Source organism: Salvelinus alpinus, chromosome 11 (genome assembly GCF_045679555.1).
Source record: "Salvelinus alpinus chromosome 11, SLU_Salpinus.1, whole genome shotgun sequence".
NCBI lineage: Eukaryota > Metazoa > Chordata > Actinopteri > Salmoniformes > Salmonidae > Salvelinus > Salvelinus alpinus.
The window spans coordinates 56,479,830-56,506,566 of NC_092096.1; the positions used below are offsets into that span (position 1 = coordinate 56,479,830).

Below are 26,737 nucleotides of genomic sequence, written 5' to 3' on the forward strand. Positions count from 1 at the left end.
GGAGAGGTTTTAATAGGGTCATTCAGACAGAGCGTATCCTGTTTCGATCGGAGAGAAAGGAAAGTTTTATTCAAAAAAGGGTTCTTCGGGTGTCGCCATAAGAGAACCCTTTTTGGTTCCAAGTTGAACCCTTTTTGGTTCCAGGTATAACCATTTTGGGTTCCATGTATGGACGACAGCTGAATAACTATTTTTAGGTTCTAGCAGATAGATTATTGATAAGCAATGTGTTTCTAGTCAGTTAGAGAACAAAATGGCTGCGGCCCTAATGGCACCCTATTCCCTATATTGTGCACTACTTTTGCCCAGAGCCCTATGGGCCCATTGCAAAAGTAGTGCACGTTAGAGGGAACAGGGTGCCATTTGGGATGAAGCTGATGCTTATCCCATAGAGACCACCTCAACTGCTTGAATGTGCCTATAAACCCAGACCAGCACAAGGAGAACAAAGAGAGCTGTCTGGTCTGAGATGTCCCAGCGCTCCTCTTCCTGGTTAACTCTACTGTCTCTCTCTGGAGATGGATGGATGGATTGGATGGTGTGAGAGGAGAGAGGGAGGATGGAGATCTCACTGTGACCTGAGGCTGTTCTTTGTCTGTTTTTCTCCTTTCTCCCTCTGCAGTATGCCAGGGAAACAGACCAGTTCAATAAAATGAACAGGAACGAGGGGAGACAAAAGCTTTTCTCCCTGGACCCTGAAACACAGGTTAGAACCGTCTGTGTTTTACTCTATTCATCCCCAATATGTTTGTTAATGTTGTTTAAGTCTATTAGATCAGGTTTGTAGTATGCAGTGTATAGGTGTATCGATGCATGATGTACCCTGTCTGTCTGGGCAGTCCCAGGGCCTGCTGGCTCAACTGGCATCGAGTGAACCTCTCAGTTAGAGAATGTCTGTGTTTGCATATTGTATGTTTCCATGGGGATGGATGCCAGAAGCTAACCACTGTTCCCTCCTCTCTCCTTCATCTTTCTTCCTGACCTCCCTCTCCTCCCTCCTTACTTCCTCCCTTTTCTCCCCTCCTTCTTCTCCCACCTCTCTCCTCCACTCTCCTTTCCCCCTCTCCCTCCATCTTTTTCCCTCCCTCCTTACATCACCCATCCCTCCCACCTCCTCCTTTCCTCCCACCTCTTTCCCATCCTCCTCTCCTCCTCCCTCCCCCACGTCTCCTCTCACCCCTCCTCGCTCCAGAGGTTAGACTTCTCGGGTATAGAGCCTGATGTGAAGCCGTTTGAGGAGCGTTTTGGCCGGCGCATCGCCGTCAGCTGCCATGACCTCACCTTCAGCCTGCAGGGCTGTGCCAACGAGAGGGGGGACGGGGTCCTCACCAACGTAAGCTCACACACACACACCCTATCCTCCTGCTCCAACGTAGGTCATATAGGAGTAACGTACAACAGGGCACAACAGATCCAAAAACGACATCAGAATTCGTGTTTATGTTGTATATTCAACTTATTTTCAGATCACTTTTTGATCTTTTAAGTATAAAGAATTATGGTTAGAATTTCTGGGAGTTATGTTTTTTCCTAAAATATTGCACGTTTGAAATACCTCAAGATAGATGCCCAAATTGCTGTATAGAGACCTAAATCATTATCCACATTCAGATTCCCCGATGAAGGAAGTTAGCTTCCTGTTTGGAGTGTGAGACGAATGCAGAGCCTCTTTAGCATGAGCCAGCAGTATAGAGCACACTACTGAGTCCTCCCTCTCTCCCTCCTTCAGAGTGGATTATAGTAGACATTAAACACTGTGATAAATAACTACATTCCCACTAGAGCATTTATAGGGTCTGGGGAGGGGAATAAGGGAGGTTGGCCGAGATTTATATGGAGTGACGTTGTTGCACTCAAACTCACATAGGCGTTATGGTTCCTGGAAGGAGTGGGGTCGCCAACATTCAAGCTAATATGCTTATGTCTACAGTGGAAATACACTCGTATACACACACACACACACTCTTTTGTTTGTACCTCGTAAACACTCACATACGCACGCTCTCTCTTCTCTCTGTTATCCAGGTGGAGCCGTTCTTCATCAGCTTGGCCCTGTTTGACGTGTCTAAGAGCTGTAAGATCTCTTCTGACTTTCACGTGGACCTCAACCCTCCCTGTGTACGAGAGATGCTGACCGACACCTCTCCACTCTCCCCTACATCAGAGGGAGGGGGAGGAGGAGGAGGAGGAGGAGGAGGGGTGAATGGAGGAGTGAACGGGGATGCAGGGATAGGGAATGGTCTTCCCGTTCTACAAAGGGTGTCTGAGTCTCTGCTGCAATACCCCACTCAGGTAGGACCATAGTGACCTTAACTGACCTATATAATATATTCTGTGTGTTGTGTTGTGTTTACACACACGCAGACTAAATCGTGCTTGTGTATCTGTAGAAATGATGCATCACAGAATCCTCAGATTACAAACTAAGTCTCTGCCTTATTTGACATGATTACTTAAGATGATCAGTTGGTTAGGACAGGGATGTAAAGATGGCTTGAGTTTTGTTTGTAAATACTATTTTTTTTTTGATGACCCACACGAACCGTCGGGGATTGCAAGGCGTTGTCGTCAGCGGTGCTGCACAACAGTGGCTGTCCTCTCGTCTTACACCCTAGTCGATACGGTGCCACAATACTGCACATCCATGCATTTACCCACAATGCAGCGTGTGTGTGTGTGAGAGAACAGTTGACTGATACTCCTGATTTCACTGGACTACCTCTGGTGTCTGGGGGATTCTGCTGGCGCTACTATGAACCAGGACATAGTCCGAATGATACAGTTGATTTCCCCTCTTTATTCAAAGCACGTTGAGATTCAGGCTCGTAAAACACACAACATAACTCCACCATCCAGTGTTACAGCTAGTACTGCCATGCAACGCTGTAGGATTTTGACCAGAGGATTTTCGTGTTAATAATCTGTTGAATATCTCAAAGCTTCAAAGTGTATCTCCTTAACCTTAACTTCTCATTATACAGTAATTGGGTAAACAAGAACAGCAGCTATGAAATATGTTCACTTTAATCTATATGTATTGTATATAGCTAGTATTACCGTTTCAAAGGCTAACTGCAATATCAAAGTTGCTCTAGTAGCCCGACTCTCACTGTTTTGCTAAACAGTTTGAAGCCAGTCGACTTGAAAAGAACAGTCCAGTTTCAGCATGAGGATGTGTGTTTCTCTTGGGTGCTAGCTGTAGCGTGCCGTGTTAACTCCTGCAGCCGGTGTGATGTCTTTTAAGATCAAAGTGAGGCGTTACAACATCAGATCGTCCGGAGAAACCTCTAAGGTCATTAGCTAGCTACCTTGTAATCCTGGAAGTGTAGCCAACTTCATTAGACGTATGGCCCGGTCAGTGTGAACTTAAACGACTTAAACCAGACATAAAGTATGTAGAAAACGTGAATGGAGAAATATATTTTTTAATAAGATCATCTTTGAGAACTAACAATCACCCCAAAATATAAGACGGTCAGGGAGAATCTAAAATTTAAAAAATTGCATTACATGGGGCCGCATTTATTTTGTTATAATGCTTGAGTCACTCAGATAGCATAAGAACACGGCAAACGCCATGGAAAAATGTGTATGATTAGCTTTAAAACTGCACATTTTCTCTCGGCCCCATTGCAAAATGTGTATAATTGTAGGAAATTAGCTTTTAAACTGCTCATTTGCTCTCACCCTCATTGCAAAATGTGTAGAATTGCAGGAAACTAGCTTTAAAACTGTAACATTTTCTCGCCGCCCAACGGCAAAACTTTAAAACAGAGAAATGTTTTCTCTGTGGACAAGAGGAGGGTTTAGAAAATGTTCGGTTGGAGACAACGCCATTTCCCACTGCCTACCGTGCTGCACCTCCCATCCCCAGACAACATGGAAACATGACGGAGCTCTCCCTCTCTCTGGACGCAGAAAGTCCTGTGAGGTGGAATGGAAATGCTGTGTAATAAAATATCTGGACCCAGAAACAGAATGAAGAACAGAGTGGAAACAGAGAGTATCAAACAGAATAGAATCAATCAAGACATTTGTCATTCTCACTCTCGTTGACACAAAAAACAGAACTTGATTTGGGGTGGCAGGTAGCCTAGTTTGAGCGTTAGGCCAGTAACCGAAATGTTGCTGGATCGAATCCCTGAGCTGGCAAGGTAAAAATCTGTCGTTCTGCCCCTGAACAAAGCAGTTAACCCACTGTTCCCTGGTAGGCCGTCATTGTAAATAAGAATTAGTTCTTAACTGACTTGCCTATTTAAATAAAGGTTTAAAAAATAGTAAGCTCTTGCCTTGTGTGAACCTAGCAATGTCTAGCTTGGCAGCTTGGCTGTCGAAACGTTGGTAATTACATTTTTGCATCTGAGCTCCTAGAGTGTGCGGCTCTCCTTTATTTTTAAGTTTTCTACTCCGCTAGCCAGCACCTCCCCTAAATAGGTGTGCGTTTCTTTTTCTTCTAGATTACCTAGCAATGTCCACCTAGGCACAGAGAAATAGATCATGGCCTTCCTCTATGATTACTGTCTGATTATAGACTTGGACACCAGCAGATCACAGTGTAATTGAGGTGCTGTTTGGGTGTAGTCCATCTTTCTACTGCACAACGGAAGTCAGGGTGTGTCTCACCGGCGCTAGCAGGCTCCCCTTCATCTCCCTCAGTGCCAGCTTTATATTGTGATTTACATGGGTATCTCCCATGTAAATCTGTTTCTGGTAGCAGAATCTTTAGCTAGACCCCTGCGAGAGCAACATAATGCAACTTGTCGTCCGGATTATGTCAAAGCTGATGTGTTTTTAATGTGTTCCAAATGTCTACTAATGTGTCACGAACTCCACTCTTACTTTGCTGCCACTCCCAGGAAGAACATGTTTTTGCATGTGTGTATGTGTATGTTTGTGCGTGCGTGCGTGCATACACGTACATGTGTGTGACGCTCTGTGTAAGAGCCACGGTTGGCTTCATCTCACTGACCCAAAAATAGTTCCAACTCTGTTTTGGGTTTCCTGTATAGCTTCAGCCACTAACAGACAGCCAACCACTTCCCAGCTGCAGGCCCCGTCCAGGAGACAGTTGATAAACTCTCCCTCATACAATGACTACGAGCTACTGTAGTCCTGACGGTAGTTTCAAACAGAAAAATCATATGAAGTTTTAAGAAAAAAGGTGTTAAGTAAAAAATAGATACATAAAAAAATAAAAGTAACAAATAATTAAAAAGCAGCAGTCATTAGGCCTAGCAGTCTCAAAGAGTCATTTTTCCTTCATCAGTCTTCTCCATCATTCTTCCTCATCCCTCCATTTTTCTTCTACTTCACCTTTCCTCTCTTCCTCATCTCTCCTCCAGGGTATCTTCTCGGTGACCAACCCCCATGCTGATATTTTCCTGGTGGCCAGAGTGGAGAAGGTCCTACAGAACGGCATTACACACTGTGCTGAGCCCTACATCAAGACTTCAGACATCAACAAGGTGTGTGTGTGTGTGTGTGTGTGTGTGTGTGTGTGTGTGTGTGTGTGTGTGTGTGTGTGTGTGTGTGTGTGTGTGTGTGTGTGTGTGTGTGTGTGTGTGTGTGTGTGTGTGTGTGTGTGTGTGCGCGTAAGTGCGTGCGTCTCCCTTCAGACATCAACAAGGTCTTCTACCACCACTGCTCTCTCTCTCATCTTAGTTACTTCTATTGCTATTAATAGATCATGTGTCAGACACAGGACATGCATAACCCCCCAAAACCACTGTTTAAACGTTTTAGTAGAGTGTGCCTGGGTTGTGTGTATTATGTCATGTTAAAGTGTCTTGTTTAACTTGTTTTAAACTGAATTGCCTCCCATGTTTTGCCTATTTTGTTCTTGTTTCCATCATGATTGTTTGAGTAGCTTTGCCGCTGTTATAAATCACGTTATTACCTTTTCAGTAACCTGTTACTGTTACATCAGACTCATTCTACATGTGTGTGTTCCCCTCCAGACAGCCCAGAAGGTGCTGAAGGCTGCCAAGCAGACGTGTCAGCGCCTGGGACAGTACAGGATGCCCTTCGCCTGGGCTGCCAAGTAAGACACAGCTCTCATACACATCAAATGGAAAACTGTGGAATAATTCACTGACTATTTGGGAAATAATGTTTACTGGGCCTCAGGCAGTGCGGTGATGATTTATTTGCGACCTCAGGTGTCTTCATTTGAATATTCACCTGCATTTTACAATGTACATCCTCCTTACACGTGAACATGATCCTGTCTCTGTTGTCCCAGGCAAGTGTTTAAAGATGCCCAGGGCAGTCTGGACATGGACGGGAAGTTCTCGCCTCTGTATCGCCAGGACAGCAGCAAGATCTCCACCGATGACCTCATCAAGATGCTGGCTGATATCAGGAAGTGAGTCATAAATAAGACATGTGATGGTTGTGACTGTACACTCTTAGAAAAAAAGGTGCTATCTAGAACCTTAAAGGGTTATTCAGCTGTCCCCATAGGAGAACCTTTTGAATAACCTGTTTTGGTTGCAGGTAGAACCGATTTGGGTTCCACATAGAACCTTTTCTACAGAGGTTTCTACATGAAACCCAAAAGGGTGTGTGTGTGTGTGTGTGTGTGTGTGTGTGTGTGTGTGTGTGTGTGTGTGTGTGTGTGTGTGTGTGTGTGTGTGTGTGTGTGTGTGTGTGTGTGTGTGTGTGTGTGTGTGTCTACCTGTAGTCAAAAAGGGTTCTCCTATGGGGACAGCCGAAGAACCCTTTTGGAACCCTTTTTTCTAAGAGTGTACAGTATAGGTGGTTTGGTGTGCTAGTTGTACTACGGACATGTTAGTCGGTGTCCTAGTGTCTGTTGGCACTGCAGGTGTAGATACTTATAGTGTTATGACTGTTTCAAACACTTTCACCCCTACAGGCCAGAGAAGAGCAAGCTGCAGACCATCCCTGGACAGCTGAATGTCACCATCGAGTGTGTGCCTCCGGACTTCTCAAGTGGGTAGTTTCCCCTATTTTCCCTAGTCCGCTGTTTACATTTGACTGAATAATATTGAACGTTTGACTGACAATCGTGCCATATAACCCATTTCATTGGTTGACAGTGCCACTGACGTCCTCCACTGTTTTCCCTCAGACACGGTGACCTCGTCGTACATCCCAGTCAAGCCCTTTGAGGAGAAGTGTGAGAGGGTCTCAGTGGAGATGGAGGAGTTTCTCCCTGAGGAGGCCAAGTACAACTACCCCTTCACTGTCTACAAGAACCACCTGTATGTCTATCCCCTGCAGCTGAAATACGACAACCAGAAGACCTTCGCAAAGGTGGGTGAAAGGTGGGAGGGAGATATGTGTGCAAATAACAACAACAACGCAACATGTAAAGGGTCGGTTCCATGTTTCACGAGCTGACTTAAAGGCCCCAGAAATGTTCCATACACACACAAAAAACGAATTTCTCTCAAACGTTGTGCGCAAATGTGTTTACGTCCCTGTTAGTGAGCATTTCTCCTTTGCCAAGATAATCCATTCCACCTGACACAGGTGTGGCATATCAAGAAGCTGATTAAACAGCATTATCATTACACAGGTGCACCTTGTGCTGGGGGCAATCAAATGCCACTCTAAAATGTGCAGTTTTGTCACATAAAACAATGCCACAGATGTCTCAAGTTTTGCGGGAGCGTACAATTGGCATGCTGACCAGAGATTTTGCCAGAGAATTTTATGTTAATTTCTCTACCATAAGCCGCCTCCAACGTCATTTTAAAGAATTTGGCATTATGTCCAACCGGCCTCACAACTACAGACCACGTGTAGCCACGCCATCCCAGGAACTCCACATCCAGCTTCTTCACCTGCGGGATTGTCTGAGACCAGCCACCAGGACAGCTGATGAAACTGAGGAGTATTTCTGTCTGTAATAAAGCCTTTTTGTGGGGGAAAAAATTATTCTGATTGGCTGGGCCTGGCTCCCAAGTAGGGGGGCCTATGCCCTCCCAGGCCCACCCATGGCTGCGCCCCTGCACAGTCATGTGAAATCAATAGATCAGGTCCTAATTTATTTATTTCAATTGACTAATTTCCTTATATGAATTGTAACTCAATAAAACTGTTGAAATTGTTGCGTTTATATTTTTTGTTCAGTACACATTGAGTTCAGTGGGTGATTGGGTTTACAGTTCACATTATCACTCGCCGACTGTCGTCCTTACTGGGTTGAGTTATTGTATTGACTGTCTTTTATCCTTCCAGGCAAGAAACGTAGCGGTGTGTGTACAGTTCAGAGACTCTGACGAAGAAGGTGCGGCCCCTCTAAAGGTGAGCGTTTGGATGATACTGTAACGTCTGATCTACTGAAAATGACTGGTATCCCCAGGAGTTGACAAAGTTCAAGTTAAACTACAGTGGAGTCGCGGAGGAGAGAAAAGGCCTCTTACAGAAGCTTAGCCAGTTATTACAGCTGGCAAGGGGAGATAATGAGAGCTCTCTCTCTCTCCTTCTTTCTCTCTCAATCTCTTTATCTCGCGCTCTCTTTCACGCTCTCTTTCTCTCTTTCTCCCTCTCTCACGCTCTCTTTCTCCCTCGCTCTCTCTTTTTCCTTCCTTCCCTCTCTCTCTCTCTCTCTCTCTCTCTCTCTCTCTCTTTCTCTCTCTTGTTGAGGAACATCCGCACACGTCGAATATTTGTGGGTGGAAACCTCCATTCGACGACCATGGAATAGTTTTTCCCACCAGACAGAATCCCTCACTGTTCACTGCACTCAAACAGGCTTCCACAGAACCAGTGAGAGAGATTATTTATCACACAGTCTGGCTAGGAACAAAGTCTTTTCTCGGGCATAATAAAGTGTTGACAAACAGCAGGGTCGGGCCAACGTCACAGCACACCTCTCCATTTAGCACACAGCGGAAACCAACTAGCACAGTTCCTGGACTTTACACCGGCTCTAATAGAAGGAGCGATAACCCATGTCACACTGTGCTGTAGGTTGCTGGAGCTGTATGAATTCATTACTATATTTATTTGATCATTAAAAACACAAAGAAACCGCTTCAGGTGGAGACAACATTACATGTAGTGCATTCAAAAACGACTGCATCAAGGATGAACACACTGAAGCCCAAAGGCTCATTCATTTTGGTCCTCCAATAGTGAGCGTCTGCCTCATTGATGGTGCACTGTAGTTTGCTCCATGGACTTCTATGCTTAAAATGTAGGAACAGAGATGTCTCTCAGCCCATTCTGCAGAAAAGACTGAAGATTCCAGTCGGCCCTTCTAGCCAGGGACCGGGCCTACACCCTCACTGTGTAATCATCAGACCACACTTCAGCATGTTGTCGCCGCGGGAACAGGGTTCTGAAGGCACTGCTTTTTCCATGCTGGTACACAACCCGTAATCACATGATCTGAAACAGCGTATTCTCCACTGGAAAGAGGCCAACTATCTCTGAGACCGGGCTGGTCATTTGAGCTCTGCTCACTCTGTCCTTTCTAAGGACCACCACTCGGCATGTCCTCTCAGTTTCCTTTTGAGACAGTACTGATAATTAGGAATGATCAAACATTCCCCTTCAGACTAAGCTGCTCATTTGAGCTCTGTCCTTTCTAAGGGCCTCCTTCACACTCTCATACTTTGGTCAATTAGAAAATGACCCAAGGAATCAACATTGTAATTACTGCACTAAATTACCCCCCCCCCCCCTTCTCCTCCTCCTCACTGTGTCCGCCCTGTCAGGATCAATTATCTAGACCTCTGCCTGGACTAGCATTGAGTTTTACCCACAGTACCTTACCCCACAAAAGGCCTTCCCGTCCAGCCCAGGGTCAGAGGATCTATCTAGGGCAGGGCCACATCACACGCCTGGGCTTGGGCAGCTCAGCCGGCCCCCTCCTCCTTCCCTCTCCTGGGGTCTCCACTTAGTTTAGTTCCGTTTAAACTCTCACCTCCTACATACTACATTCTCACCTCTAACTAACTTACAATGGTGAACAAGCTCGTTTTCCCCGTCGTTCGTGGCCGTGGTTTGCTTGTGTTGCAAGTATTTGAGGTGTGATTGTACAGTTCTTTAACAGCCTTTCAGTCTAATTATTTCGCATTGCCCACAGATCGCTGTCGTCTTACTCACTGACATGCCCATGCAACATCAGCAGATGAGCAGTAGATTAATAATAATGTGTGTGTGTGTTTCAGTGTATCTACGGAAAGCCAGGAGAGACACTCTTCACCACCAGTGCCTGTGCGGCCGTCCTCCACCACAACCAGAGCCCTGAGTTTTACAACGAGGTCAGAGAACAATTTGCGTAATAAACCTGGCCTTTTCCCTGATTTGCTATGCCACATCAATTACTCCCTGCGATTGTTACTGTTACTGTTGAAGCCCTCAGTGGCCAAAGTCCAGTCATTAGGGCTTCGTTAATCCTATAATCTAGCCCAGCTGGCTCACACTGGGCTGGTCTGATACCCACCAGAGGGAGGGAGAGAGAGAGAGGTGAGATCAGGAAACTGTCACAGACACAGAGACGTTGACTGGGACGGGGGCCATCTGGTCTATGGCATAAGGATTAGAACCCCATACACACCATCCAAGACCCCTTCACTGCTCTGATCTCTCTGGACTGCTGCTTTGGTAATGAGTTCCTTTATCAGGGAGCCCTGTTTCAACAAGATTTTAAGGGAAAGGACCACACTATTCGTTGTGACACATAACCAAGTCATACTAGACCCCAGGTTGGAGTTAGTTTAATGAAGGAAGCAAACGTTATTGGCTAGGCTCGCCGTGTGTCATTTCCTCTGACACAGAGCACACGTGCAGGCAGGGTGAACATTCCACTACTCACTCTTGCTGCCCCCTAGTGGTAAAGATATGAATCGTTTTGCTTTGGCTTAGTCGTACTATTTCTGACATTGAGGAATATGTACCGTTGTATCTAGAATGATAGGTTTGTGACTCGTTCTGGGGTATTTCTAATGGCACTTCCAGAAGGACTTTTTAGTTTAAAATCTTGGGTCAAGTGAGATGAGAATTTTGAAAACACTAACGTCCATGTTGATCGTGTATCGATCTGTGCAGGTAAAGATTGAGCTGCCGGTCCATGTCCATGAGAAACACCACATCCTCTTTACCTTCTACCACATCAGCTGTGAGATCAGTACCAAGACCAGCACCAAGAAGAGAGAGGGAGTGGAGTCCCTGGGTAAGGCTAGGGGCGGTGTGTGTGTGTGCGTGTGTGTGTGTGTGTCTTTCTCCATTACCTTACCTGTTCATCCCTCCCTCTGTAACAGTGGGCTACTCCTGGTCCCCCCTGTTGAAGGACGGCAGGATGCAGTCCATAGAGCTACAGCTGCCTGTGTCTGCCACCCTGCCCCCAGGATACCTCTATGACAAGACCCAGGATGCCAAGAAGGTACAACCCTCTGTTCAGTGGAGAACACCTGGGGTCAAGGAAGAGCTATCCCCTGCTTGTGTTCTAGTGACAAATGACTGCGATGACACTGATTTAAAACATTAAAACATTTGGCGAAAGAGTACTACAATCACATTGTTGTATTCGTGTGTTGTCACCCTTACAGTCAGCACCCGATATAAAATGGGTAGAAAACAACAAGCCACTGTTCAAAGCGAAGACCAATGTAGCGTCAACAATATACCCCCAGGTATGTCTTCTACCTGCCGACATTGAAACAACTTGGCCAAGCTGTTGTGACAAACACGCCATCAGACAGCTGTGTCCTGTGTTTCCCTGTGTAGGATCTGCACCTCCACAAGTTCTTCCAGCACTGCCAGCTGATGAGGTCCTCCTCAGAGGGCAACCCAGCAGAACTCATCAAGTATCTGAAGGTGAGAGAGACACGCCTGCTGTGGAGTATTTTACACCGTCGTTCTGTATTGCTGTCTCTCTGACTTTTTCTCCCCCCTCCCTCGCTCCATTTCTCTCTTTCTCCATCTCCCTCCCTCCCTCTCGCTCTCTCAGTGCCTGCATGCCATGGAGACTAAGGTCATCATTAAGTTCCTCCCCACTGTGCTGATGCAGCTGTTTGAGGTCCTCAACACAGCAACCAAAGAGGCCACCGAAATCGCTGTCAACTCCACCCGGTGAGTCTGACCTCTGACCCTGTGACGTCATCATGGTCTGACCCCATGACATAGTGACATAGACATAGTCATGGTTTGTGAAAGTGAGTTACAACTTATTATTTGCAATGCTAATGATAATGTTCTATTCCTTCAGTGTGATTATACACATCGTTTCCCGGTGCCACGAGGAGGGGCTGGAAAACTACCTGCGCTCTTTTCTCAAGGTATAACACCAGGCATCACACACAAGACAGTCACTAGTGACCAGAGTCAAGCCTAGGATCAAGGCCTGGTCCTTGCCTTAGCTGTGATTATTAAGATGGGTGATGCATTTTCAGTTGAAAGTAACTATTTTTGGGGATAATGTTGAGCTTGGATCCATTTTTCAGACCATGAAAAAGTGATCATGTAAAGGTTGTGTATTAACGGCTGTCTTTGTGTTGTGTTCCAAGTACGTGTTTGTGAACAACGGCCCAGTGTCTGGGAACTCTGGGACCACTCATGAGGTACTGGCCACCGCCGTCACAGCCATCCTCAAACAGACAGCGGACTTCAACACCAGCAACAAGCTGCTCAAGGTGTGTGTTTGTTTGTGTGGTCCGTGTGTGTGTGTGTGTGTGTGTGTGTGTGTGTGTGTGTGTGTGTGTGTGTGTGTGTGTGTGTGTGTGTGTGTGTGTGTGTGTGTGTGTGTGTGTGTGTGTGTGTGTGTGTGTGTGTGTGTTTGTGTGGTGCGTGTGTGTGTGTGTGTTACCGGAAATCCCCCCCATATTCTCCGTCGTGGGGATATTTCCCAGGTCCCCACAAGGACAACGGCTATTATAAGCTTCAAGGTTAGGTTAAGGGTTAGGATTACAATTAGGGTTAGGTTTAAGATTATGGTTAGGGGTTAGGGCAAATAGGATTTTGAATGGAAATAAACTTTAGTTCCCTATAAGGATAGTAAAACATATATGTGTGTGTGTGCGTTTGTGGGCGTGCGTGGGTACTTGGAAATCCCCCAAAATCCTCCGTTGTGGGGACATTTCCCAGGTCCCCACAAGGACAACGGCTATAATAAGCTTAGCAGTTAGGGTTAGGAGTTAAGGTTAGGTTTAGAATTAAGGTTAGTGGTTTGGACAAATAGGATTTTGAATGGAAATAAATGTTAGTTCCCCATAAGGATAGTAAAACGTGTGTGTGTGTGTGTGTGTGTGTGTGTGTGTGTGTGTGTGTGTGTGTGTGTGTGTGTGTGTGTGTGTGTGTGTGTGTGTGTGTGTGTGTGTGTGTGTGTGTGTGTGTGTGTGTGTGTGTGTGTGTGTGTGTGTGTGTGTGTGTGTGTGTGTGCGAGCCAGCCAGCGTGCATGCTCAATCAGAAAATTGCGATTCCCATACTGACCAGCAGGTGGCACCAGCCACTTGTTCTTTGAAAGAGAATTCTCAACATTATTATGTCACCACCACTAAGAATGTTTTCACAGACATTTTCAAATGCAGTTTTCTATCTATTATCATTATACCCTGGATTATTGGACACTAAGCCTATATTACAGAGCCCAGTGGTGTTTTGACATTCGTCAGACTGTTGATATGATCTCTCTTAGTAAGTGTCCGTCCCAAATGGCACCCTGTTCCATTTATAGTGCACTAGTTTTGACCAGGGCTCTGGTCAAAAGTAGTGCACTATGTAGGGAACATGGTGGTCGAATTGGGACGCATTCTAAATGCTTCACAATTGAGGAGTAGTTCCAACGTCCTCTGTCTCTCATCCTCTTTTCTAGTATTCCTGGTTCTTCTTCGAGACCATGGCCAAGTCCATGGCCCAGTACCTGCAGGAGGGCAACAGGATCAAGGTTGGCAAATGTTCTATTCTGATGAAGGGTTTATCTTGTGTCCCACATGAAGTACGGTGTACACGCAGGCACACGCCAGCTTTCACTGGCACTCCTTCAGGTGTGTTGTTACGAAGATTCGAGAGTTCTCTGTCTTGTACATGCCAATATTTCTCTGTCGAGTGCCAGGGCGTTTCAGTTCAGTCTCTCTTTCCTCACCGTGAAAATGTGGCAACACATTCTTCCTCATTCGACATGCTTGTGTCTCTTGTGCACCGCACACACACACACACCACACTTACACGTTCCCAGAAATGACACTCCACTCCCACACAAGTATTTCTGTTCTCCTTTTTTTTCCCCGGAAAGTTTTTAACTTTTAGTTGAGCTGGTGATGGGGATGCTCCTAGTCATACTCTTATCTTGCCAAACAGTTTCTAAACAGTCCCAGTAACATCCAGACTATGGCCTCTGCTGCAGCACCTCTAAGATAAACTAAGGTTGCTGAAATAGAGCGCAGTAATAATACAATTGATAGAACGTTCTCTGGCAAAGTTGAGGATGTTACAAGCTGTGCACATTTCAGAGAGTTTAACCTCTTAGCCAGCCTTCTATTGGGAAAGAAACCTGTTTCTCAATGAGTAGAAGCGCACACTTCCTATTAGGTAATATAAGATTGATATATATATGTCGTTTACTTTGGTCTCATTGAACTGAATATGTTTTACCAGATGCCCCGTGCCCAGAGGTTTCCAGACAGTTTCCACCAGGCCCTACAGTCCCTACTACTGTCCATCATGCCTCACATCACCATCCGCCATGTTGAGATTCCCGAGGAGGCCCGCTGTGTCAACCTCAGCCTGGCTGGCTTCATCAAGGTCAGGCCCCCATACACTACAGGCATTACATTACCTGAACCACACAGGACAGAAATAATACCAAATACATTATCGCTGCTCCGGGGGGGGGGGGGGGGGGGGGGTGTAACTGTTAATATCGCAGGAGGTTGGTGATGGCTGGAGCGGAATCAGTGGAATGGTGTCAAATACATCAAACACATGGTTTCCACATGTGTTCGATGCCATTTTGTTCGCTCCGCTCCAGCCGTTATTATGAGCCGTCCTCCCCTCAGCGGCCTGCTGTGGTTGATATTGAAGGTCCAGGTCGAACACCAAACTCCCTTCCGATAGCAACGGTAATGTGTGGTGAACTCCGTGTACTGCAAGTCAAGCACTGTATATGAAAGATGGTCTTGGTGTGCTTAGTTGGTTAGTCCTGGTCTTGGTTAGTCCTCCTAATCTGTGGCCCCCTTCCACAGCGCTGTCTCACCTTCATGAACAGAGGCTTTGGCTTCAGCCTGGTCAACGACTACATGTGTGGCTTCACCCTTAAAGACCCCAAGGTACTGGACAATAGCAACAACCCCTCTTCTCTACCATGTCTGATTATGTATTCTTATTGCAACAGTGGAACAACAACACATCCCTGTATACAGGCCTCTATTGACAGTACATGTGTTGTGTGTGGCACTGGTAGTCAAATATATGCTTCAGCATATTTGACTAACTGATTAAAATCAACATAACATTTTATGGAAATGTTGATGGAAATCCTCTAATCTTTTTTTATTTTCAGGATGAAAAAATAGTATCTTGTTTGTTTAATCTTGTTTTGTAACGCTGGAGTTGTTTGTTGACCGACAGGTCTTGACCGAGATGAAGTTTGACTTCCTCATGACGGTGTGTAACCACGAGCACTACATCCCGCTTAACCTGCCCATGGCTTTTGGACGCACCAAGCTGCAGAGAGTTCAGGGTAAGCTGCTCTCTCGCCATGCGCCTCTGTCCGGTCAACTCCCTACCTGCATTTGATCCCTGCCACTGCCACACACGTAATCCTGGGAGGCACAAATTAGGCCTTCCTGTTCTGCATTGCTGCTGGTTTTCCTTTGTCCTGGTCACTTAATTAAAGGGACATTTCACCACTTTTCAACCTAATATTCATCCTCAATATCAATTGAAATGTTATTTGTCACATGTGCCGAATACAACAGGTGTAGACCTTACAGTGAAATACTTACTTACAAGCCCTTAACCAACAATGCCGTTTTAAGAGAAATACCTGTTAAGTAAAAAAATAATAAATAATAAATGGATAAGTAAAAAATGAGAAATAAAAGTAACAAATAATTAAAGAGCAGCGGTAAAATAACAATAGCATGGCTATATATACAGGGGGTACCGGTACGAGTTTGAAAAGTGGTGAACTTTCCCTTTAATGTATCAATTATTGTAACTGTATTGCAAAAACCAGTATACACTACGAAGACCAAAGCTGTGCTCCTATGATCTGTTACATCACCCTCACCTACAAACCACAACCCCCCCCCCGCCACTAATCTGCCTCATTGGTTTGGCCCACTCACCAGTTCACACACAAGTCTATTACAGAGCAGACCATGCGGAGTACAGCAAAAGGAGGGTTGTAAAAGGAATTCTATGACTGTTTTTCACCCCACCACAGCCATAGTGTGTTCTGATAATACTAATGCATGGTATGTTCATTTAATTTCCTAATTTTTCTCCTCCCTTTTGTTTTGTTTTGCTTGTGGTCGTTAGATTTTATTTCATACGCGACGGAGATTTTTGGCGCAGTAGGTAGGTGATGCCTCCACAACATCAACCGACACGTTTGCAGTTTGAACGCCAACTGACACCGCACGCCACTAACCAACCCATTTCTGCTAGCCCCGTCTATCCAGGACACTCATTAATTCACTCTTCATGATTGCTAACATCCTCCATAACACCTGCTTTGGCCAATGCTTTGTAGTGGCCTGGAGTTTGTCACACTTCTTGCTGGCTTGGATCGTGGAAATCAAATAAATTTTCTTCTCTTGAATGTTTTGATTGATGATTTCAGACTTGAAAGACGAGGGGAGAGTCTTTCATGCTGCCTCTGCCTGTGGGACTACTGCATTCTTTCTCACTCTCTCTGCCTTCACTTCTCTCTCTCTCTCTGCCTTCTCTCTCTGCCTTCTCCTCTCTCTCTGCCTTCACTTCTTTCTCTTTTTCTTTCTCTCACTCTCTGCCTTGACTTCTCTCTCTCTCTGCCTTTTTCTCTCCTCTCTCTCTCTCCCTCTCTCTCTCTTTCTTTCTCACTCTCTCTACTTTCACTTTCTCTCACTCTCTCTCTCTCTTCACTTCTCTCACTCTCTGCCTTCACTTCTCTCTCTGCCTCCTCTCTCTATCTCTCTCTTTCTCTCACTCTCTCTGCATTCACTTCTCTCTATCTCTGCCTTCTCTCTCTGCCTTCTCTCTCTCTTTCTTTCTCTCACTCTCTTTCTTTCTCTCACTCTCTCTGCCTTCACCTCTCCCTCTCTGCCTTCTTCTCTCTCTCTCTTTCTTTCTCTCACTCTCTCTGCCTTCACTTCTCTCTCTCTCTGCCTTCTCTCTCTGCCTTTTCCTCTCCTGTCTCTCTTTCTTTCTCTCACTCTCTCTGCCTTCACTTCTCCCTCTCTGCCTTCTTCTCTCTCTCTCTTTCTTTCTCTCACTCTCTCTGCCTTCACTTCTCTCTCTCTCTCTCTGCCTTCTCTCTCTGCATTCTCCTCTCTCTCTCTCTCTCTCTCTCTCTGCCTTCACTTCTCTCTATCTCTGCCCTCTCTCTGCCTTCTCCTCTCCCTCTCTCTCTCTCTCTGTCTCTCTCGCTCTCTCTCTCGCTCTCTTTCTTTCTCTCTCTCTGCATTCTCCTCTCTCTCTCTCTCTCTCTCTCTCTCTCTCTCTCTCTCTCTCTCTCTCTCTCTCTCTCTCTCTCTCTCTCTCTCTCTCTCTCTCTCTCTCTCTCTCTCTCTCTCTGCCTTCACTTCTCTCTATATCTGCCTTCTCTCTCTCTCTCTCTCTCTCTCTCTCTCTCTCTCTCTCTCTCTCTCTCTCTCTCTCTCTCTCTCTCTCTCTCTCTCTCTCTCTCTCTCTCTCTCTCTCTCTCTCTGCCTTCACTTCTCTCTATATCTGCCTTCTCTCTCTCTCTCTCTCTCTTTCTCTCTCTCTGTCTCTGTCTCTGTCTCTCTCTGTCTATCATTCCAAATCTCTAGTCTTGTTAGTCCTGTCTGACTGTAGTAAAGCACCATTAACAGTTCAGAGAGAAACTGAGGGGAAATCAGAAAACAACCTGTGTGGGATTATTTAAACACATTTCTTAAACACACAATATTTAATCAATAACACTCACACCTTATATTTTACTGTAGTGGAGAGATGTCTTTGGCCTAAACCCACACATATAGCCTACATCTCTAAACATGTTATATACATTTTTACATTTGATATACACAGGTAACTACCAAAATAATGGAAACACTTAAGTAAATGAGGAATACAAAGTATATTAAAAGCAGGTGCTTCCACACAGGTGTGGTTCCTGAGTTTATCAAGCAATTAGCATCCCATCATGCTCAGGGTCATGTATAAAAATGCTGGGCAGGCCATTATTTTGGCTACCTCGGCTATGCCCCTATAGGATGACAATGCCCCTATAGGATGACAATGCCCCTCTCCACAGGGCACGAGTGGTCACTCAATGGTTTGATGAGCATGAAAACGATGTAAACCAAATGGCATGGCCGTCTCAGTCACCAGATCTCAACCCAACTGAACACTCATGGGAGATTCTGGAGCTGCGCCTGAGACAGCGTTTTCCAACACCATCAACAAAGCACAAAATGATGGAATTTCTCTTGGAAGAATGGTGTTGCATCCCTCCAATAGAGTTCCAGACACTTGTAGAATCTATGCCAAGATGCTTTGAAGCTGCTCTGCCTCGTGGTTTATTTCTTTGGGGTTCATGCTCTCACAGGTTTTTCTCTGATTTCCCTCATTAGAGGTGGTGGTGTTTCTCTCATTTCCCTCATTGGTGGTGGTGTTTCTCTCAATTCCTTCATTAGAGGTGGTGGTGTTTGTCTGATTTCCCTCATTGGAGGTGGTGGTGTTTCTCTCAATTCCTTCATTAGAGGTGGTGGTGTTTGTCTGATTTCCCTCATTAGAGGTGGTGGTGTTTCTCTCATTTCCCTCATTGGTGGTGGTGTTTCTCTCAATTCCTTCATTAGAGGTGGTGGTGTTTGTCTGATTTCCCTCATTGGAGGTGGTGGTGTTTCTCTCATTTCCCTCATTGGAGGTGGTGGTGTTTCCCTCAATTCCTTCATTAGAGGTGGTGGTGTTTGTCTGATTTCCCTCATTGGTGGTGGTGTTTCTCTCATTTCCCTCATTTCAGGTGGTGGTGTTTCTCTAATTTCCCTCATTAGAGGTGGTGGTGTTTCTCTCATTTCCCTCATTGGTGGTGGTGTTTCTCTCATTTCCCTCATTAGAAGTGGTGGTGTTTCTCTCATTTCCTTCATTAGAGGTGGTGGTGTTTGGCTCATTTCCCTCATTAGAGGTGGTGGTTTTTGTCTGATTTCCCTCATTTCAGGTGGTGGTGTTTCTCTCATTTCCTTCATTAGAGGTGGTGGTTTTTGTCTGATTTCCCTCATTGGAGGTGGTGGTGTTTCTCTCATTTCCCTCATTTCAGGTGGTGGTGTTTCTCTCATTTCCCTCATTAGAAGTGGTGGTGTTTCTCTCATTTCCCTCATTGGTGGTGGTGTTTCTCACATTTCCTTCATTGGAGGTGGTGGTTTTTGTCTGATTTCCCTCATTAGAGGTGGTGGTGTTTCTGTCATTTCCCTCATTTCAGGTGGTGGTGTTTCTCTCATTTCCCTCATTAGAGGTGGTGGTGTTTCTCTAATTTCCTTCATTAGAGGTGGTGGTGTTTCTCTCATTTCCCTCATTAGAGGTGGTGGTGTTTGTCTGATTTCCCTCATTGGAGGTGGTGGTGTTTCTCTCAATTCCCTCATTAGAGGTGGTGGTGTTTGTCTGATTTCCCTCATTAGAGGTGGTGGTGTTTGTCTGATTTCCCTCATTAGAGGTGGTGGTGTTTCTCTCATTTCCCTCATTAGAGGTGGTGGTGTTTGTCTGATTTCCCTCATTAGAGGTGGTGGTGTTTGTCTGATTTCCCTCATTAGAGGTGGTGGTGTTTCTCTCATTTCCCTCATTAGAGGTGGTGGTGTTTGTCTGATTTCCCTCATTAGAGGTGGTGGTGTTTGTCTGATTTCCCTCATTAGAGGTGGTGGTGTTTCTCTCATTTCCCTCATTAGAGGTGGTGGTGTTTCCCTCATTTCCCTCATTGGAGGTGGTGGTGTTTCTTTTATTTCCCTCATTAGAGGTGGTGGTGTTTGTCTGATTTCCCTCATTAGAGGTGGTGGTGTTTCTCTCATTTCCCTCATTGGAGGTGGTGGTGTTTGTCTGATTTCCCTCATTAGAGGTGGTGGTGTTTCTCTCATTTCCCTCATTTCAGGTGGTGGTGTTTCTCTCATTTCCCTCATTAGAGGTGGTGGTGTTTCTCTCATTTCCCTCATTAGAGGTGGTGGTGTTTCTCTCATTTCCTTCATTAGAGGTGGTGGTGTTTCTCTCATTTCCTTCATTAGAGGTGGTGGTGTTTCTCTCATTTCCTTAATTTCAGGTGGTGGTGTTTGTCTGATTTCCCTCATTAGAGGTGGTGGTGTTTCTCTCATTTCCTTCATTAGAGGTGGTGGTGTTTGTCTGATTTCCCTCATTAGAGGTGGTGGTGTTTCTCTCATTTCCCTCATTGGAGGTGGTGGTGTTTTGCATTGGAGAAAAAGGTTGCTGAGTCAATGTGTTCAACATGTGATGTTGTCGCATTCCTCCCTGGAATTTGTCAGACACATCGTTCCATGAGTGAAACAACAGGATATCTACCATGTCACTTGAATGCTACCAGTCAGATTGAAGTCAAAGATGCACCCCTTTATATTACAGCAGGGTAGTCTGCACCTGCTGCTAGTACCCGTATGTGTTTCCTATGTAGTGCCCTTCTTTTCACCGGAGCGCCCTATTCACTATATAGTGCACTGCTTTTGTCCAGGGAATAGGGTAGGGTGTGATTTAGGGCATGACCTAACCATGTTGACCTATGACCCCAGATCAGAGCCTGGAGTCTGCGCTGACGGAGGATTACTGTAAGAACCACTTCCTGGTTGGTCTGCTGCTGAGGGAGGTGGCCGAGGCCCTGCAGGGGTCACCAGAGGTCAGACAGCTGGCCGTGGCCGTCCTGAAGAACCTGCTCATCAAACACGCCATGGACGACCGTTACACCCAGTACAAGGTGAGGAGGAGGGGACAGACAGACCAGTACACCAATAGAATATGAGGAGGAGAGACAGACAGACCACTACACCAATACAATATGAGGAGGAGAGACAGACAGACTGCTACACCAGTACAATGTGAGGAGGGGGAGACAGACAGACAGACTGCTACACCAGTACAACATGAGGAGGGGGGAGACAGTCAGACTGCTACACCAGTACAACGTGAGGAGAGGGGAGACAGACAGACTGCTACACCAGTACAAGGTGAGGATGGGGGAGACAGACAGACTGCTACACCAGTACAAGGTGAGGAGGGGGGAGACAGTCAGACTGCTACACCAGTACAAGGTGAGGAGGGGGGAGACAGACAGACTGCTACACCAGTACAATGTGAGGAGGGGGGAGACAGACAGACTGCTACACTAGTACAATGTGAGGAGGGGGGAGACAGTCAGACTGCTACACCAGTACAAGGTGAGGAGGGGGGAGACAGACAGACTGCTACACCATTACAAGGTGAGGAGGGGGGAGACAGACAGACTGCTACACCAGTACAAGGTGAGGAGGGGGGAGACAGACAGACTGCTACACCAGTACAATGTGAGGAGGGGGGAGACAGACAGACTGCTACACCAGTACAAGGTGAGGAGGGGGGAGACAGACAGACTGCTACACCAGTACAACATGAGGAGGGGGGAGACAGTCAGACTGCTACACCAGTACAAGGTGAGGAGGGGGGAGACAGACAGACTGCTACACCAGTACAAGGTGAGGAGGGGGGAGACAGACAGACTGCTACACCAGTACAAGGTGAGGAGGGGGGAGACAGACAGACTGCTACACCAGTACAAGGTGAGGAGGGGGGAGACAGACAGACTGCTACACCAGTACAAGGTGAGGAGGGGGGAGACAGACAGGCTGCTACACCAGTACAAGGTGAGGAGGGGGGAGACAGACAGACTGCTACACCAGTACAAGGTGAGGAGGGGGGAGACAGTCAGACTGCTACACCAGTACAACGTGAGGAGGGGGGAGACAGACAGACTGCTACACCAGTACAACGTGAGGAGGGGGGAGACAGACAGACTGCTACACCAGTACAAAGTGAGGAGGGGGGAGACAGACAGACTGCTACACCAGTACAATGTGAGGATGGGGAGACAGTCAGACTGCTACACCAGTACAAGGTGAGGAGGGGGGAGACAGTCAGACTGCTACACCAGTACAATGTGAGGAGGGGGGAGACAGACAGACTGCTACACCAGTACAAGGTGAGGAGGGGGGAGACAGACAGACTGCTACACCAGTACAAGGTGAGGAGGGGGGAGACAGACAGACTGCTACACCAGTACAAGGTGAGGAGGGGGGGGACAGACAGACTGCTACACCAGTACAAGGTGAGGAGGGGGGAGACAGACAGGCTGCTACACCAGTACAAGGTGAGGAGGGGGGAGACAGACAGACTGCTACACCAGTACAAGGTGAGGAGGGGGGAGACAGGCAGACTGCTACACCAGTACAACGTGAGGAGGGGGGAGACAGACAGACTGCTACACCAGTACAACGTGAGGAGGGGGGAGACAGACAGACTGCTACACCAGTACAAAGTGAGGAGGGGGGAGACAGACAGACTGCTACACCAGTACAATGTGAGGATGGGGAGACAGTCAGACTGCTACACCAGTACAAGGTGAGGAGGGGGGAGACAGTCAGACTGCTACACCAGTACAATGTGAGGAGGGGGGAGACAGACAGACTGCTACACCAGTACAAGGTGAGGAGGGGGGAGACAGACAGACTGCTACACCAGTACAAGGTGAGGAGGGGGGAGACAGACAGACTGCTACACCAGTACAAGGTGAGGAGGGGGGAGACAGTCAGACTGCTACACCAGTACAAGGTGAGGAGGGGGGAGACAGTCAGACTGCTACACCAGTACAATGTGAGGAGGGGGGAGACAGACAGACTGCTACACCAGTACAACGTGAGGAGGGGGGAGACAGACAGACTGCTACACCAGTACAAGGTGAGGAGGGGGGAGACAGACAGACTGCTACACCAGTACAACATGAGGAGGGGGGAGACAGTCAGACTGCTACACCAGTACAAGGTGAGGAGGGGGGAGACAGACAGACTGCTACACCAGTACAAGGTGAGGAGGGGGGAGACAGTCGGACTGCTACACCAGTACAAGGTGAGGAGGGGGGAGACAGACAGACTGCTACACCAGTACAACATGAGGAGGGGGGAGACAGACAGACTGCTACACCAGTACAATGTGAGGAGGGGGGAGACAGACAGACTGCTACACCAGTACAAGGTGAGGAGGGGGGAGACAGTCAGACTGCTACACCAGTACAATGTGAGGAGGGGGGAGACAGACAGTCTGCTACACCAGTACAAAGTGAGGAGGGGGGAGACAGACAGACTGCTACACCAGTACAATGTGAGGAGGGGGGAGACAGACAGACTGCTACACCAGTACAACGTGAGGAGGGGGGAGACAGTCAGACTGCTACACCAGTACAAAGTGAGGAGGGGGGAGACAGACAGACTGCTACACCAGTACAAAGTGAGGAGGGGGGAGACAGACAGACTGCTACACCAGTACAAAGTGAGGAGGGGGGAGACAGTCAGACTGCTACACCAGTACAACATGAGGAGGGGGGAGACAGACAGACTGCTACACCAGTACAATGTGAGGATGGGGAGACAGTCAGACTGCTACACCAGTACAATGTGAGGAGGGGGGAGACAGACAGACTGCTACACCAGTACAAAGTGAGGAGGGGGGAGACAGACAGACTGCTACACCAGTACAATGTGAGGATGGGGAGACAGTCAGACTGCTACACCAGTACAAGGTGAGAGAAACAGTCGTGAGTGAGTGAGTGAGTGAGTGAGTGAGTGAGTGAGTGAGTGAGTGAGTGACAGAGAGAGCTCATTATAGGTAAAGAAACATCACCCTGTAACACAATGAAAGGCTGTTTCTAAAGGGATATTTAATAGTAAAGCAAAAAGGTGAGGGGGAGAGAGAGAAAAAAATTCAGAAGCCTTTTTTAACCTCAAATACACGACAAGTTAAACATTTCCTGGATTGCAGCAAAGTTCTCCTGCAACCGGGTGATCAAATGAAGATCCTACATCTGTACTTTTTAATATAGGTTTATAAAGGGAAATGAACCGTGTTCATACAGCAGCGGGGGAAACTGTCCGAGTCGCTGTTGCTGTTTTGGAAAATAGAGGATAGTAAATGAATAACTAGACTAGTTAACAAGAGCAAGGAGTGTTCACTGTTTCCACAGACCCAAGATAAGAAGAAATCGGTTATGCAAATCCACACTGTAGGATCCAAATAGTCGCCGGCAGCGCAGCATTGTATTGATAGAAAGCCTCTCTCTAATGATACAGTAGATAATAGTTGTTTTGGTTGACACAGATCGTGACAGTCTCACACAGTAGTGGTGTACTGTTTGTTATGGGTCACTGTTCCATAGACCACAGAGATCCTGTCCGCGTGCTAACAACACACTGTGTATGCAAATGGTACAACAATAAAGATTGTTGGAAAAAGACATGAACTTGTGTGCCCCCCCCCCCCCCCCCCCTGTATGTCAGAATCAGCAGGCCCGTATCTGTCTACTGTACCTGCCACTGCTGGAGCTGCTCTACCAGAACCTCAAACAGCTGTCTGCCCAGCATCACACCTCCAGCCCTGGCCTGGGCTTCACCGTGAGTCCCCCACCTACCTTCCACCCCCGGAGGTCCTGGTTTAATATATCTGGTCTCATGATATATCAGTCATATATTGGCGTTTTTGAGTTTGGATGAAAATTATGAATTGAAATTGAAGTTTATTTCCTGATTTGACTGAATTGAAATAGAATGGACCCCTACCCATGTTATTGTCCTGTGCTCTTCCAGGGCTCCAGAGATGACTTGAGATCAACCGGCTTGATGGACAGCCGCAGGACCAGCACGGCCATCGATAAAGACCACGGTTAGTGTGACGTCTGTCCTCAATGTGTTAACCCCTGCCAACAGTAGGTGCAGGAAATTATTCATGAAGATAAATAAGGGACGTTCGAATTGTAATTTCCCATCAAAATGTTGCTTGGATGTTTGGGGACTGGCGGTAAAATAGGTGTTTTATTGTCCATTTGGTTAGAACGGAAATTCTCCGTCTGCCATTTTCCCAAACCCACACACCACAGGAGGCTGGTGAGGGCAGAACGTGTGGAATGGAGTAAGTAAACAAAAGGATATCGAACACATGGTTCCCATGTGTTTGATACCATTCCATCCATCCCGTCCTCCCCAATTCAGACGCCACCTGTGCAACACACACACACTGAGAGGCATGGTGTCAACCGCGGGTTAGCGCCTCTAGATAGATATTTTTGGGGGTTAAGTGCCATGCTCAAGGCCACAACTGTAATGGTAGTCATTCTTCTGTATTTCCTGGCCTGGGACTTGGAACCAGCAACCTTTACTGATCCACATCTTTAACCTCTTGGCTACCTAAACTACTGTTACCCCCCCTCAAAAAAAAATTATCTGAGAAGCTATGTGAACATGTGTCTTGGTACTCCCCAGGCCCAGTAGCTCAGAACGGCCACTTGGTGAGGAGGGAGGACTCCAGAGGATCTCTGTTCATGGACCCCAGCACTCCAGATAGCTCTGAGGTAAGAGACAGAGTGAGAGTGGTGGATGGGCCAATACAAATAAAAAAAATTAAAAAAGAGAGAATATGGCACCATATTCCCTATATAGTGCACTACTTTTGACCAGGGCACATAGGGCTCTGGTCAAAAGTAGTGTACTATGTAGGAAATAGGGTGCGGTTTGGGACAGAACCGGAGGGAACGCCATAATTCAAGTTCAGTAGAGCACATCGTAGCAGAACAGTCAAATTGAATATGACGTTCTACATCCTGTTCCATTAAAAAAATAAACATGATATGAACTGATAAAAGATCTTATTTGTTGTTTTTCGTTTGGGTCATTTCTCCAACACTTGCAAGCCTTTATTATTTATTGTAGCGATATACACTGAGTATACCAAACATTAGGAACACCTTCCTGATATTGAGTTGCACCCCCCTGTTTTGCCCTCAGAACAGCCTCAATTTGTCGGGGCATGGACTCTACAAGGTGTCAAAGTGTTCCACAGGGATGCTGGTCCTTGTTGACTCCAATGCTTCCCACAGTTGTGTCAAGTTGGCTGAATGTCCTTTGGGTGGTGGACCATTCTTGGTTCACACGGGAAATTGTTGACCGTGGAAAAACTCAGCACTGTTGCAGTTCTTGACACAAACCGGTGCGCCTGGCTTCTACTACTACACAACGTTCAAAGGCCCTTACAGTTTTGTCTTCCCCATTCACCCTTTGAATGGCACACATACACAATCCATGTCTCAATTGTCTCAAGGCTTAAAAATCCTTCTTTAACATGTCTCCTTTCCTTCATCTATACTGATTGAAGTGGATTTAACAAGTGACATCGATAAGGGATCATAGCGTTCACCTGGATTCACCAGTCTATGTCATGGAAAGAGCAGGTGTTCTTAATGTTTTGTATAATCAGTGTAGAAACCACACGTTGGATTGTGATGGAGATGAGGATTAGCATAATTGATTACATTAATAATGTAATAAGGCATCATTTTAGTCATACTTTTTCTTACTCATATGGCAGCTTTTC

At 46.5% G+C, this 26,737-nt stretch overlaps 1 protein-coding gene across 5 annotated transcripts in view; it reads left to right on the forward strand.

The window, feature by feature from the left end:
- LOC139534497 (dedicator of cytokinesis protein 11-like) overlaps window positions 1-26,737 on the forward strand; it is a 107,013-nt gene that overhangs the window by 36,097 nt on the left and 44,179 nt on the right. For 3 of the 5 annotated variants that reach the window (XM_071333677.1, XM_071333673.1, XM_071333674.1), the window contains exons 10-35: window positions 623-706; window positions 1,193-1,333; window positions 2,026-2,292; window positions 5,343-5,465; window positions 5,958-6,040; window positions 6,242-6,364; window positions 6,875-6,951; window positions 7,091-7,275; window positions 8,206-8,271; window positions 10,146-10,238; window positions 11,026-11,149; window positions 11,238-11,359; window positions 11,526-11,609; window positions 11,704-11,793; window positions 11,927-12,048; window positions 12,185-12,254; window positions 12,483-12,608; window positions 13,788-13,859; window positions 14,570-14,716; window positions 15,157-15,240; window positions 15,542-15,653; window positions 16,457-16,495; window positions 20,866-21,047; window positions 24,652-24,765; window positions 24,958-25,033; window positions 25,630-25,718. In XM_071333677.1, coding sequence (XP_071189778.1) covers window positions 623-706; window positions 1,193-1,333; window positions 2,026-2,292; window positions 5,343-5,465; window positions 5,958-6,040; window positions 6,242-6,364; window positions 6,875-6,951; window positions 7,091-7,275; window positions 8,206-8,271; window positions 10,146-10,238; window positions 11,026-11,149; window positions 11,238-11,359; window positions 11,526-11,609; window positions 11,704-11,793; window positions 11,927-12,048; window positions 12,185-12,254; window positions 12,483-12,608; window positions 13,788-13,859; window positions 14,570-14,716; window positions 15,157-15,240; window positions 15,542-15,653; window positions 16,457-16,495; window positions 20,866-21,047; window positions 24,652-24,765; window positions 24,958-25,033; window positions 25,630-25,718 — 2,895 coding nt within the window. The remainder of the gene's footprint in view (window positions 1-622; window positions 707-1,192; window positions 1,334-2,025; window positions 2,293-5,342; window positions 5,466-5,957; window positions 6,041-6,241; window positions 6,365-6,874; window positions 6,952-7,090; window positions 7,276-8,205; window positions 8,272-10,145; window positions 10,239-11,025; window positions 11,150-11,237; window positions 11,360-11,525; window positions 11,610-11,703; window positions 11,794-11,926; window positions 12,049-12,184; window positions 12,255-12,482; window positions 12,609-13,787; window positions 13,860-14,569; window positions 14,717-15,156; window positions 15,241-15,541; window positions 15,654-16,456; window positions 16,496-20,865; window positions 21,048-24,651; window positions 24,766-24,957; window positions 25,034-25,629; window positions 25,719-26,737) is intronic. The other 2 variants (XM_071333675.1, XM_071333676.1) reach the window with 1 other exon arrangement.